General features: G+C 40.5%; 1 protein-coding gene and 1 non-coding gene across 2 annotated transcripts; both read right to left on the bottom strand.

Annotated features, from left to right (window-relative positions):
* Window positions 1-781: 781 nt before the first annotated feature.
* On the bottom strand, window positions 782-12,442 carry LOC140952479 (uncharacterized). The gene is made up of 7 exons (XM_073401905.1): window positions 11,599-12,442; window positions 7,660-7,767; window positions 6,977-7,067; window positions 6,274-6,443; window positions 3,471-4,077; window positions 1,774-3,128; window positions 782-1,320 (listed from the first exon to the last, which is right to left on the bottom strand). Exons 1-7 carry the CDS (start codon window positions 12,169-12,171, stop codon window positions 937-939), a joined length of 3,288 nt encoding a protein of 1,095 aa, XP_073258006.1. The 5' UTR covers window positions 12,172-12,442; the 3' UTR covers window positions 782-936.
* Window positions 5,680-5,752, bottom strand: Trnar-acg (transfer RNA arginine (anticodon ACG)). Its single transcript has one exon. It is a non-coding gene; the product is annotated as a tRNA-Arg (tRNA).
* Window positions 12,443-14,877: the final 2,435 nt, after the last annotated feature.

Here is a 14,877-nt window from a genome sequence, read left to right on the forward strand (position 1 = left end):
CGCCAAGCTCGACAGCGTCTGTCGCATTATTCGACATTGGAGCGGCATGTGATTCATACGGCACTCCTCATAAGTGCCGAACCTAATGCATACATTATGCATACATTAAATTTAAAATTTTTTCCACCATACCGCTCGATTTTACGTAGTTACCATGCGCAGAACACTAAATTGAGGAAAATGGCGGGTAAAGAAGAACAATCTTTCTCCTGTTGCGTAAAGAATACAAAATATACTTGTTTACGGTGCTAGGAGTACTTCTGTATGCCTTGTTCTGTCTTCGAGAATGATGAAACTGTCAACGGCTAGAAAGCAGGCACTGCAGACGCATATTGTGAGCAATGTTTCCGAAAAGTTATGGAAGAGCACGAGAAGGTCGAATGTAATGATTCAAATGAATCCGGCAAAAATAGAGGTCCACAGAAGCAAGAAGAACGGTCTTTGACAAAGAGGAAATAAATTATGGCGCTAAAATATGGTATCGGACCCAGGCAGGAGATAAAGGTTAGGATCGACACACGGTACGGCGTCTGAATCAGTTGCCACGCCAATGTCGCTCCAAAGTTGGACCTAATACAATTGGGTTCAGCACATAAGTGAAGCGGCGTCTGAACCGGGCCTCAGCGACAGTTTTTCGGTGCTAGGTTTTCTGGAATCGATTAGCGGGTAACTAACATTACTTGTGATAGGTAGACAAGGCAACCATCGACTTTTATAGCTTCTATTTGTTACTAGCACGTTTCCAGGATTATTGATGAAAAAGCCAAGTTAAAAGCTGGGACATCTATATCTTTCGCGTTAGCTTTGACATATCCAAGAATTTCAAATTCTGGTGAATTGATCTTAATCTCTCGCTGCTTTTTACGGTTGAATTTCGACGGATATCGCACATTTTTGGACCCAAAAAAGTAATAATATATTTTTAAATATACATCGTCATAGCCAAGCTTGAAAACGAGGTTCAGGCGACAAAGTTCGCTGGTCTTCAGTCTCCTTAGACTCACCATTTGTGGGCATCATATCTTGTATCATTTCCTCCAGTGTAAACTGACGTTGAGGTCGTGGAAAAATGTCCAGTTCTTTTTCCTTTCGTCTGGTTTTCTCGCGGGACATTTTTCTTGTTTTGCTCTCGTAACCCTCGGGTGGTTTCTCTCCGGGAATCTGCTGGAGTTTCGGGCTCTCTCGGAGGCTTGGAACTGAGTTCATGAGGTTTTTGTTGACGTCGTATCCTATGTGGTGTTCACGTGACACTGTGCCCTCCTCCGAGGTGCAGAAACGCTGTTCAGTTCCGTTCTCTATGCTCTCTGTAGTAGGACTCTCCTGTAAATTTCAATTTAAACATGTGGTTTGGTATTTGCCTTCATTTGGTGAAGACAACCTTAAGATGACGACATATTTAAAACTACAGTAGTCGTTGATCTCATTTGTTAAAACACGTGTTACGTTACGCCATCTGCAATGTTCATTCACGTATTTTCCATTTGCAAAAAAAGTCGCAAGACATCAACATGAGGGGAAAAGAGAGGAGTACACACAGAGAAAGCTGAGATAGATAAGTCGTTGGAGAAATGGTCTGCTTTCGTCTAGTATCTCAACAAAATTTGAGTAGTATTGCAGACCTTTTCTCGAAGAAGGGAATGCATTTTTATCATTGCTATTTGGCTGTGGCTTTCTTGGGTACATTCCTAAACTTACATCAAAACCCCTTTTTTACGTCAAGGGGATATTGTAATTCCTTTATAACTTTTAAAAAATCAACAAAATAGAATTTACCTTTGGGTCTCTGGCGCATGGTGTCTCGTGATTGCTTACTAAGGCCCTTAGAGTGACGGCTGATTCATCTATACTATGCTTACTGGTGGCTCCAGAAGTAGGTCTGGTACCAACTGCAGCATTTTTGTAAGGTGTAGTATGCGCATGACTGCTACTTCCGCTCCGTCTCTCGATGGAGTTGATAAGAGACTGGACAAGAGACAATTTACGGGGCGAGCCAACGATAACTTCCTCTTCATCCGGGCTTCTGTCGTTATACTTTTCGACATCAAAGAACATAGCTTTATTCGCTGGATCTGATACAGTCTGTTTTGACAAATCTGGGGACTCTTCTTTCGGGTCAATTTGATGAGCGGCCTCAAATATACGCCTTTTCATTGTGGGAGTTACAGACCCTTGCAGATTCAAATTCACCAGGCAGTCCTTGACCGTTGGAGAGGTCCCTAGTTCCAGGACATCTGGTTCACCACTCGACTCTAGTGGATTATTGCGAACATTTTCAACCGAGTGAAATAGCCTCCAGGCAGGACTTGTGCCGAATGAAAAATCACTAGACGTTTCTGAGAGACCAGAATACCGCTGATTTCTAAAATCGTTGTCAGTGTCTGTAAAGTCACTCAGACGATCACTAGTGAAGTCACTGTCTGTTTCTAACGAACATTCCGACGTTTTAGCCCCACCGTTCAATGCGAACGTTTGAGAGTATGTTTCGTTCGGTGAAAATACGTCCTCGTTATAATCACCGCCTACTTCGTCTAACTGGTCACTTGAATCAATGGACTGGTCAACCGACTGTACATTAAGGGTAACCTCCGGGTTATCCTCAAGTGCTGTGGGCAAACTCACCATGCCATGCGTACTTTTTTCTGAGTCGTTTATACCTTCTTCCCCATGGTTGGTCTGAGAACTTTTCTTGGTTCTTTTTTCACCCGCGGTGTTTTTGCCATTCATCATCTTACTCCCTGGCTCCTTATTCTGATTTACAAGCTTATTATCGCGGCGTGATGATGGAGGTGTTTTACACCTTCTCGCCTTGCTTTCAACTGCAATGGCTTTAGCTGGGTGTTTTGGTTGGTCATTTTGCTGTGAGGCCGAAGATTTTCGTTCTCTTGGTGTCGAAGGTAGCGATCTACGTCCGCGGGCGGATTCTGTTGAAATTTTCCTATTAGCTACCGGCTGTGTTGTTTTCGGTTGAGGACTAGGGCTTTTGGACACGCTGGGCTTTCTACTTCTCTCCTGCTTGACTTCCGTTGAGTTTTGCGCGGGTTTCCTTGAACCAGGAACCCGTGATTTCCCGTCGGGGGTAGCGGAGGATGACCTTCGTTTGGCAATTGGCCCCCCGCGTCGTGCATCTTCTGTGGATGAAGGCAATTCACAGATCTTAAAAGTCTATATAAAGCCCTAAAAAAGGAGAATAGCTTTGGAGTCGAGCACGGCTCAATTGCAAATCCATCGCAAACACGAGGTTGGCAAACGGTATCTATTGAAAACTATTTCCTTTCTTTTCTTTTCTTTTCTTTTTTTTTTTTCAAGTAATATTGTGAGATTCACAATTTGTAAATACGCTCGCGTTGAACTGGGCTTTAGTTTTGTATTCTTGTAGCATCAACGATCCAAGGTCTTGTGAATGTCACACTAAAGATGCGTTTAGATCTAATCACCCACTTAAATTGATGATACCTCAAAAAATTACTTACCTGAAGAGTCAACTCTCCCAGCCATGGCTGAGGACGCCCTCCTCTGCATGTCCCTTGTGGGTCGCGAAGACATCGTTGATTTTGCGCGAGGTTCCATTACGGGCGTCATCGGACGGGGCCGGGCCCCAAAGGATGCGCTTCTTGTAACCTGCACGGGTCCCGACCTTGGAGAACCTACGGGTCCACTTAAACTCAAACGATTCCTACCAGCTGGAGAATCGCCTTGTGGTCCCAGATTACCTGACAACTTTCTGGGGCTGGTTACTGAACTTTTCCTTCGGGCTTGTCCAGGGTTACCGTTGCTCGTGGATGTTCCCTCCCTTTGAGAGTTCTCACCGGTCACACTTTGTTTCCGCATAGATGAAGTAGTGGGATTGGAATAGGACGGTCTGCGACCATCTACAACGACGCTGCTCAATTCCTGCATGCTTTTGCTCTTACGTGACAGCCTACCGCGGGCCTGTGTGTCAATAGTTCTGGGTGGGGTGTCACGTGTCAAGGTACCCCTTCTTTGCCGCTGCTGTAAGCGCGGAGAGGAGGGTGAAGAGCTCCTTGAAGGGGAAACACTTGTCATCCGTCTTCTCACAGGGTCTCGTGGACTCTTAAGCTGAGGGTAAATGAAACGTCTTTACAAAAAATTACAAAGTAGGCCCTTGTGCTTTTTTCCATGCCAAATTTACAACTGTTTTAGACTTAAATTCAGGAAAAAGTAGAGGTTAAAGCCGTGGTCGACGTCCATTTGGCACTGCTTATCGTAAATGGTCTATTAAGCCACGTCTCTCAAATAAGTCCCCCTCTCTAATAAGCCTCCCTTTTTAGAAGAAGAAAGTTAATAAGCCCCCTCTCTATTTTAAGCCCCTCCTCCCCTCAACCTTATTAATCTTCACTAATAAATGATAGACTATATAAATCAATAATTACTGTAAAACTGTATTTGGACAGATCCACGATGGTTTATCCACGTATTGGAAGTTCGGATTTGTTTTTAATCGTCGGCTGCATGACCTCCAACTTTTTGTACTTGAGCTTTTTCAATTTGCATTCTAGCTTATTGTGGAGAGCTGATACTACCATCTTCTCTAAATTAAATAAGTCCCCCCCCCCCCCTTCTCTAATAACCCCTCCTCAAACATGTTTGAAATAAATAAGCCCCCTCCCCCCCCACCGGAGGGGCTAATAGTGCAACTACAATATTGGGAAGCGTTCCAAGATTGTAACGGGAAGCTTCACACTATAAATTGCCACTGTCTAACAAAAAAATTTATATTACATTCTACGAGGAAGGACAGAATAACCACACAAAATATTCAGAAAGCTGTCAGGTCGCGATTTTCTTCATTTTTTGATGTTGTAATTGTGTATATTGATCAATTTTTCACTGTTGAGTTTAATTCATGAATGTTCGGCTGTTTCATTCATTTATCTATGGCAGAGACTACGGTAAGGCCACCAGCTTTCCTCAAGGTGAAGGTAACACGCGCGCACTATGTTCCTCGCAGTTAGTGATTTTCACGCGCGCACGCATTCGCTCTACTCCCTGGAAAATGATGAAGGGACTACTCCTAGTCTATTGAGTCCCTATTTACGGGATGGATTTAGCGATTTTTGCCTTTTTTCTAGAAAACATGATTGCCTTGTCCCAAGGGTTAGGATTAGGTAGGGTCGTGGGATTTTTGTATGAATCTGCTGGCCTATGCTGGCGCCATAAATTGTGCATGTTACTTATAATCTGCGAATCCCGTACCTAGTAACTAAATGTTAAAAAATCAGATCTTTATCACTGGGTGGCAACTGCCTCGTATTAACACGTCTGTCTGTCTCTCTCGATGAAAAATTGTGCGCATCTCATTTTTCTCCTTCCCATGGTCCCTTGCGTCGGCAGTCGCTCGCGTGTCACTCGCGTTTCGAGCTAGTCTGCCGAAAACGACGCGCCTGAGGAGGAAGCAGGGTTGGCAGGGTAACCATTTCGATGTAGACTAGAGTAATTTTGCATTTTTTCTCAGAGAGAGGACTGATTTTGCGCATTTCCCAATACTCACTGCACTGTCACTGCAAATACTTAAAATGCTAAAAAGGAGAAAGAACATTCCTTTTTTTTTAAATTGGTTTACTTATTTTTATTGAACACTGACGACAGAAAACTAAATACATAAAAAGAAAGAAGAAAAGAAAAAAGAAAAGAAAACAATTAACTAGCGGTGAGAAAAAACGACCCTGCCAGGACTCGAACCTGGAATCCCCTGATTCGTAGTCAGATGCCTTATCCATTGGGCCACAGGGCCTTTGACAAGTTGATATGGCGTTACATTAATATTTAACCGAAATGGAATAAATTATGTACTAAACAATGCTAACCAGTCACCTGAAACAAACAAGTCTTGATTTCCGCTCATTTTATGCTGTTCTAGCAACAAATCCAGTCGTGGCTAAATGTTTTAAAGTCTCCTAGTTTAGTTTTGTATCCAGTTTCTTCCATAATTTTCTTTCAGTTTCTTTAGTAGCGTATTTTGCTAACTTTATTTCCCTTCATTTATAAGTTTTTTTTTTTTTCAGTGTTATTCACCAAACCAAATATCGACCAAGAATCGTTGCCGAAGGTATTGCTGGTCCCTGTACTGTGATCGAAAGACTTTTCGACTTCACAAAAACGTTCAACTATTAAAATAGAGAGTGTTCTAAATTTTGGTCTAAGCAGATAATGCCTTCTCCCGATTTGCATTCCTATCCTCTACAAACTAGCCTGAGTATCGGGCCTTCCGGGTAAGAAAGAGGAGATTTGAAGGAGAGGAGAGCTCCTACAAACCTGCGAAGACTGGGGCGAAGACCAGGATGCAGTGCGTCCGTGTGCCACAGGAGTACCACATGAGTCATGACTGTCTGTACTGGAAATGCTCATAGAACTGGGAGATCGACCAATCACATCGCTTCCACTACGTGATCTGGGAGATCGGACTGAGTTTCTCCGTTGCCTCTCTTCATCATAAGCGATAGGAAAAATTGCATAAGTAAACCTAGCATTATTGCAGTATTACATTTAGCCAGACATTGGGTAGCAGAGTCGCTCAGTCGCGCGTCGCAGTCGGTATTTAACCTCGTTTAGTAACCAGAGTTTAGTTTCGTCTAATGACATTAGTAGGCCTCGTTGTAACAAAAAAAAAACTGGTTTCTAAAACTGAACATCAATCCAAAAACAACTGACAGGATTTACAAATAGTGCCTGCGTTCAAGTTTTCCTTACTCAATCATTTTTGTCGTTCACAGACTCTTTAAGCTCCCTACTCTCTCGCAAAACATCCCCAGTGATGGCTGTATTCGCAGGCTAAAAAAAACTACCGAGCTTAATGGTATTTAATCGGCGGGGACGAGTACTTTTCCGCGCCAGCCAACAAAGGAAAACCTTCATTAAACTTGATTTTGGGAACAAAGTTGGCCAGTTGCTTTCAGTTAATGGACTCCTGGCGGAGGAGTGGTGAGAAAGCTAGGCGTTGTTCTATAGAATCTCATACCTGACATCTTACAGGGATCGTGTTTTTCGAAGTATCTTTCTAGTGTGTCCCATCCTCCACCAACTCTAACCATTACGTGCTTACGCATGACCTAGAGAGGACATTTGAGGACATTTGATTACTACATGACAACAAAGCGTCAATGTGAACAAGAGAAAGATCAATCTGAGGCTTCGTTTATTTGGAGTAAACTTGTCACGAATAGAAGGTTCACATGGCTACTCGAGCTACCCCGGGCGGGCCATCTTTTTGTACATTTCCTTACCAAAACTTGGCAAACCGCTGACAGGTTATGAGGAACAAAAAGGTTGGCTGGACGTGAAAGGTGACCCTTGGCTAGGCCGTTCGTTCACCCTTTTTCGATGGTAGATTCACCCTCCTTTTTCTCCATAATAAATAGACACTTTGGGTCGCCCAGCCGGGTCAACTCGGTCAAGGCAAAACAATCAGAGCATGTGCGAGCGCTGTTGTCAGCTCTTGGTTCGGGCGAAGGGGTCAACTTTTCTTCTCACGCTGGCTAAAGTTGACTCTGCTGGGAGGGCGAACCTCTTTAACGGAAAAACTTTTCTCAATATAAACGCGGCCTGAGAAACAAAAAACTGCAACACGCACAAAAATAGTAAAGATCAACAATATAACAATGCGTTTTAACAAACTAAAAGAGGTCAATATTACTCTCTTACCCTGACGAATATCAGCGACTTGTTTTCTCCCATTCGATATTTTCCCTCCGCAACGCGGAGGACTGGGAACTTTACTGGGCAAGTGCATTGCTCCAACACTTGATAAACCTGTAAACATAGATGCGATTAAAAATCTTATCATACTAAAATAACATTAGAAATGGTTTGGTCAGATGTTAGCCGTGCTAAGTAGTCATCATTGAAATTGTCTCTTTAGTAACAATGACCCGTTTGCAGTTTGTCATCCGCGTGGTACAGAACAGCCATGCTAGAGAGGACGAGACGCACTGGGACTAGACAAAACAAAAGACTCACGTCATTTAGGGTGCGTCGATTGATCTTATTCTGGAATAAAAGTACGCAAAACCTGCTTTACAAATCTGAAAACTGGGATATTGAACAACCAGTTAGTGTAGGCGTAAACCTAAAAAAATGCTTGAGCGATCGCTGATTTCACGGAATCAAGGTCGCTTTGAGTAACTGTCAAATGAAAAAGAACACCGTTGGTATTGAATGTAAGTTGAAACATTTTCCACGGTCTCTTACATGACTTTTTTTCTGATGCAGAATTCGTTTTGACGTTTGGCTCGTAATGCACACGTTTAGGGACGTTTCGTGACAAACCAAATTAAGAAAGTCTGTGTCTGTAGGAGGCTGAAGCTAGTGCAAGTGCGACACAAGAAATACAGTAGGAAGTCGCTTTACGGACAAGCGCTTAATGCGGACACCTCGTTATTACGGACAGTTTTCCTTGTCCCTGTGGGGAACGTAAGACCTCACATTTTCTTTAAATTCAACCCGCTTAATACGGACACTTTCTATCGCTCCCCGTTAGTGTCAGTATTAACGGTGTTTGACTGTACAGTATTGGACAGAACTGACGGACCACGCAGAGCCCTCTATCCGCCAAATCAAGGATAGAAAAATGGAGCGTCTTGGGAGTTTGCAGTTCCATTTTTTCATGTAGTTGATTGCACCCCCTTTGAACATTTGCAAGTTTTTGGCAATCCTACTGACAGAAGAAAAAGCTTTGCGGTAGGAAAAAAAACCACTACAATAACTAATTTGATTTATTGATTTTTCTTAATTAGTTCTTGTTTTGGCAAGTTTATAAATTTTGCGGCTCGTTACGTAAATTTTGCATGTAAAGCAGACCTTAACATTCATTCTCCTAATATGTTTACTGGAACAAAAAGAAATCAATAATAATAAAACTGAATAAAAGCGAGTTTTGTATCACCATTAGTTTATTAGAACATCTTGATGAACACGTCGTTCTTCTTGGTACCTTATCAACGATTTCAAACTCGTCGATCTCGCTCAGTTTCTGATAAAAACGTGACACTCAATTTTCAAGAAAAAAATATAGAGTTGTTAACTAACAATTATTCAATTAAAAAACATTTTGGAAATAAAGTGCATGTCATATGAGCAAAGTGGACGGCAACAACTTCCTTACATCAATGGCGAGAGTTTGTGTAAAATGTCTTATCACCACTGATTTTATGTTATGATTAAAAGAATCACTTCGATTGTTGGTCCTACTTTATCGATTCTTTACTTTATCTTGCGATTCGCAAACTTTATGTTTGCTGTTGATGTTGTTTTACGTTATTCGTCGTTGTTCTTGCTTTTTTTTCGCTAAAGAGAACTTAACGGTAGACAAGATGTACTGGAGTTCACTGTTAGCCATTTTTTGGGGCGCTGGATTTTTGAAAATATGCCAAGAGCAATGTTCTCGCTTTAGCTATCACAAACAGGGAAATTTGTGTCATTTTTTAGCCTAAAAATTGCCTTCACCAAAGGTTAGTTGTTATTTTTTTTCTTTGAAAAATTATTGATAATTTTCACTTTAATTTAAGTGTATTAGTGAAAAGCATTGTAGACGAAACTGATTTTAAAGAGTTCATACAATAAACATGTTACAAGATTCTCTTACGCAGGTTTTAGCTTGTAAGTGTGAACATTAACAACTGAAGACTATAATTAGATACAAACTGAAACTTTTTTCATTTTATCTCAGTAGCACTTCAGGAAAAAAACAACAACTACTTTAAAAAACTTGAAAGAAAAAAATCTTTGTCTCGCATAGGTAATTATAATATGATTTTGTAAATAATACGAAACTCATTGAGGATTAAAGGATTAACCTTAGCGAATTAAAGAGAATATTTGTATTTTTATTCGACACATACCTTGCTTATCTGAGAAATTTTTTTGTTTTTTCAGTTTTAAACTCAAAATTCTGACTCTCGAGGATTTTTACCAAAAAACAATACTCGGATATTGTGCGTGTATCATGCGATATTTTATTCTAAATGATTTTGCTACACTTTCTGCGCTTAGTGAATTAGAGTTAATATAGGAACTAATTAAAAACCAACAACTTTGTTGACTCGTGAATCGAGGAAAATATGAAATCGAAAATACAAGTTTTAATTAGTTTTACTAGAAATTTCCCTCGATAAATAAATTACTCAGTACTTCGAAATATGGTGATTTGGTGGATTTTTATGGAGATAAATCACTCGATGTTTGGTGATTAACATACGAGGTTGACAACAATGGACAAGAATTGGGCACGCGATACCATGACAAATGTTGCTTACTGAAGGAAAAAAAGCATGTAACTGAAATTTAATCTGTGACCATAATTTTCCTCCCACTGGGTGTAACGGCTAGCTTGACCATGTGAACTAAAATTCCCTGAAAAGAAAAAAAATTCGTCCACGGGAAACACTTTTTCAATTTAATATATCATATTAAGTAAATGCAGTAGTGACGCTGAAGAGTTTGTTTGCAATTGAATATTTATCTATGGGCTATGATCCATTTTCTCCGTTTCACTAGCGGGTAATAGTTCCTTCATAATCATATTCATTTGACTAAAAAATTTTTGCCGTTCAAGTTCTCTTGTTTAGTAGTGGCCAAATGCTAACGTTCAGCGTTTCAACATATCGCTTTGAAAGCGGCTATATTATATATTATATATATATATATATATATATATATATATATATATATATATATATATATATATATATATATATATATATATATATATATATATTTATCTTTACAAAAATAAAATCGATTCCACCGCCCTTCTGGTCAATTCCAATAATTCAACAAAACACAACCGGCTGTCCAAATAAAGACCACGTCGTATCTATTTATAAGAAAAATACAAGCATTTAGGATTTCTCTGCAGGAGTTATTATTCGAAGCTTATTCCGAGACTATTAGGTAATCTTAAAATTTTGGAATATCTATAAATTAATGCAATTACTGTATTTCGGAATAAATTCAGATTTTTCTGAAATGGGGTAAAAGTACATGAACAATAATTATAAGTATCGTTAAAAACAAATCTGCCGATTTCTTGCTCATTTTCGTTACTTTTATTTCATTCTCGATTCTTTTTCCTTTTTTCGAGACGGACGATTCTATGGTAAATCACCAATTCTTGGTTAAAAATTATGTGGCTATTTAACGAATAATTTTTACTAGTAAAGGAAGTAAAAAAGAGGGATTTTATCGGATAAATACATAGACGTTTGCGGTTTTCTGATTCCTTCTTCGCCTGTTTTTGATCAGGATTATTTGTTGTTGTATTCGTACTCCAAAATCTTCGAGAACCACGCGTTAAGTTACTCGTTTTGTAATGCAAACACAAGTACTAGCAAGGGACAATGCATTATAATGAAAACTCTTTGAAATAAAATTGCAACTGTCAGCCGTGCCTAATTTGAATAATGGTAGAGTAAGCTTTATTTTGTTTAGTTTATACACTCAAATTCGACCATCGGGGTACACTATTCCATGCTGCGCGAATTCTTGTGCAGTGTGTACTTTTGCTTGAATCATTCAACAAAAAAGCGCGATAATCTATTGATATTTTATTTCTTATGTTTAGGACACATGATAGCACGCACTCACCAGATCGTCTAGGCTGTGCGATTTATGTTTCTTCTTTAATCGAACCATCGGCTCCTCCATAATCTCGTCCGGTTGCTCTTCAATCTCTTGGTCAATTTCATTCTCCAGTCTGACTAAATCTGGCGGTTCAAGGCCAAATTTTACGCTCAATCGTGCCACGTCCATGAGTGTTAGAATAACAGACTTCTCGTTTTTATGAAGAACGAGATCTTCCGTTTCAAACATAATTATGTCTGCAACTCCCAATTGCCGACACCAGCGAATAAAATTCGCTACATTATCCCTAGCAAGAAATGATCCGCGAAAGCCTGTTCTTTCTTTGTAAGTAACTCCGCAAGGTGGAAATGTGTCTCGAGGTATGAAGCTGTTATACTCAAGAAATTCTTCGCCCGTACTCTGAATTGTGTTAGCTAGTCTACACAAAACCACTCCTGTCTCTAAATCCTCTAACAGCGTCTCGGCCGTGACCATCAAATTCAAAATTCTCGACATCCACGCCGCAAGATCCTCTTTCATTGCCGCCATACATTTGTCTGTGTGATCCCCTGCTCTCTCTCCCTTCCGTTCCGCCATGTTTACACTGCAGCTGAATTTCTTAATAAGCGAGATACTTCTCAAAAATGGTTGTTGCAAAAGGTTTGTTCCTATTGGCTTTGTGTGTTATTCATCAGGAGAGCGATAGCCCAGTGAGATGCATAGCGTTGTATCGCTCGAACCTTTAAGCAGTTGTTCTATGGAAACGAGTTCTACATGTACAACGCGCGCGCGCGGTAAAACTTGTGATGTCGATGAAACATTCATTACATAAAACAAAACTGCAGATTTGGTCCGCTTTTGTTCACAGCGATTATCATTGCTATGCGTCTGCAATATTAGTGATCGCACGCTCTGATGGAACAATTGATATCAATAGTTAATGAGACATGATTTAAAGGTCTCCACGTAGCTTCCACCAATATTCATATAAACCTTGCCTTGAATATTTTTTCAAGTTTAAGTTCAAGCTAAAAAATATTAGACCAGTTATTACGCACATTAAAAATAAACTCGTAAACAAAACGGTTCATTAGGTAGCATACTCAGAGTCTACTCATGCAGGGTAAAACCTCGTTCTTTAAATGTTTTTCCCCAGGAGCTCTACCTTTGTTCGACTCTACATTTGTTTGTTGAATGGTTATCTGAGTGTAGTTTATGTATACAAATGCAATTATCATTTATTTGATAAACAGCTTCAAAGAGACGTGCCATTTTCTTACCACCGACAATACTACATTTATGTGCACACTATCATCATCCACTTGATTCAGTTCAATGGACCGGGTCAATTCTCATATATTGAATTTCGTTTTATTTTTCTGTAATTGGCGGAAGTTGTCATAGCGTGCTAGCCGGAAGTACTTTGACAAGTGCTTGTAACTTTTGTTAATCATTCACTACTCAACACTTTCATAGAAACCATGTCATTTGTAGCCTGCTGTCCAAGCGCCTGCTACGTAGGCTATGTCATTTGGTACGTATGGTGCTTTGAAAGTGTGAACTGACGCCAGCTTTACGTAAAAACCCAAATTCTGTTTTGTAAGAGTATGCTGAATCGTCACAGTTTATTTTTGACGATGTGAAAATAGCGGGTGATTTCATGGTCTTGTCCTGTTCTTGACACCATTTTCACACATTCTCAAACTGTTCGAGATTCCACGATTTCAGATCAGATTCGATCCTACGGCAGAAACAAATTTGCAAGGACCAGTGTAACGAACAGCTGAACGAAGTGGAAGTAGTAACATTAGGGAGCTTAAGCAACAACGACGACAACGGCTTCGAAAACGCCAGATAAAAAGCGAATTCGCGCTGCTTCAAACTTTATCGTGCTTATTCCATCTCGTTCAATTCGTCAGATGTGTGCGAATTTTTCTGGAGTTCAATTCTAAAGGACTGTATCAAGATTCAGAAAAAGAAAAAGGAAGTCGTCGTCTTGCGTTCACGTTCTCTACAAAACGTGAAATTAGGCACTTTCACATCGTAGTCGAGCACCGACGGCAAAGAAATGTACTAAAAAGCGTGATGCACGTGCAAAGTTGTTGTTTTGCCAATCTCAGAACCTATTGTTTTTTGCCGTTCTTGTTGCCGTCGTCGTCGTCGTTGCTTAACCTTTAAGTCCCAATAGTGACCAACATCAATTTTCTCCCAATGATATCCGTACATTGTCAAGAGACTAGGTTATGAGAATTGATAAAATGATCACCTAAGAGAAATGCTTTGATCTTTTGGTCAAATTCTCTCTACTCATTCTTTAAGGAAATATATAGAGATCAGTTTGGAGAATTTTTATGTGGATATTGGGGCTTTAAGCTCCCTATTAATATCCCTTAACGACATGACGAGCATCTCTTCTCGTTTCATATGGGGGACCCTCGGGCTGAATAAACCCAAAGAAGCCCCCTGAGAGATAGCCTGCGTGGCACTGTTGGCAGACGTACGATAGTGAAGGGTTCCGGGGGCGCCTCCTTCCCCTTCTCTATCGAACGTCTGCCACGCAGGCTACCAGGCCCCAGTTGTTCAAAGGCAGGATGCCACTATCCACCGGATAAATCTGTACCCAGTGGATAAATATTAGGTAAACCAATTGCACTATCCAGTGGGTAGTGATTTATCCGGTGGATAGCGCTATCCACCTTTTGAACAACTGGGGCCTGGTCGATGGACTACATTGCACCGAATAACGAATGAAAAAGAAACGCAATAGTAATGTGCGATGTCCAATGAAGTATGAGGAGCCCATAACTACTCATGGGCTCCTGGTATTGACAAAATTTGACGATTGCTCTCGAGGCTAATTAGCTAAGTATGGCTATGATGGAGGGGGGTATAAAGGCCTTTTAATAACCACAATAAACATCACTGAAAACGGTGAAACCGCAACAGAACCAAGAGTTTATTTAATAAAACAGGACCTTTCTGCACCAAGCAATCCTCAGGCATTTTGGTCAGCGGGTGGTTCTGTGCTGTTAGGAGCCGTTAAAAGGTTAACTAGCTAAGTATGGCTATGCTGGAGGGGGGGGGGGGGGTATAAAGGCCTTTTAATAACTACAATAAACATCACTGAAAACGGTGAAACCGCAACAGAAGTAAGAGTTTATTTAATAAAACAGGACCGTTCTGCACCAGGCAATCCTCAGGCATTTTGGTCACCGGGTGGCTCTGTATTGTTAGGAACCGTTAAAAGATATTTTGTCTCGATATAGTTCTGGCCCTGAGGAAGGCTAATTTTGTTAGCCGAAA

Source organism: Porites lutea, chromosome 11, assembly GCF_958299795.1.
Source record: "Porites lutea chromosome 11, jaPorLute2.1, whole genome shotgun sequence".
NCBI lineage: Eukaryota > Metazoa > Cnidaria > Anthozoa > Scleractinia > Poritidae > Porites > Porites lutea.

What these genes read in the sequence shown, in the direction of transcription:
- LOC140952479 (XM_073401905.1), bottom strand. Translation starts at nt 12,171, where the DNA reads ATGGCGGAACGGAAGGGAGAGAGAGCAGGGGATCACACAGACAAATGT. An exon ending in TGGGAGAGTTGACTCTTCAG is followed by an intron (nt 3,129 to 3,470) that starts GTAAGTAATTTT and finishes CTTCATCCACAG; the next exon opens with AAGATGCACGACGCGGGGGG. An exon ending in CATGCGCCAGAGACCCAAAG is followed by an intron (nt 1,321 to 1,773) that starts GTAAATTCTATT and finishes TGAAATTTACAG; the next exon opens with GAGAGTCCTACTACAGAGAG.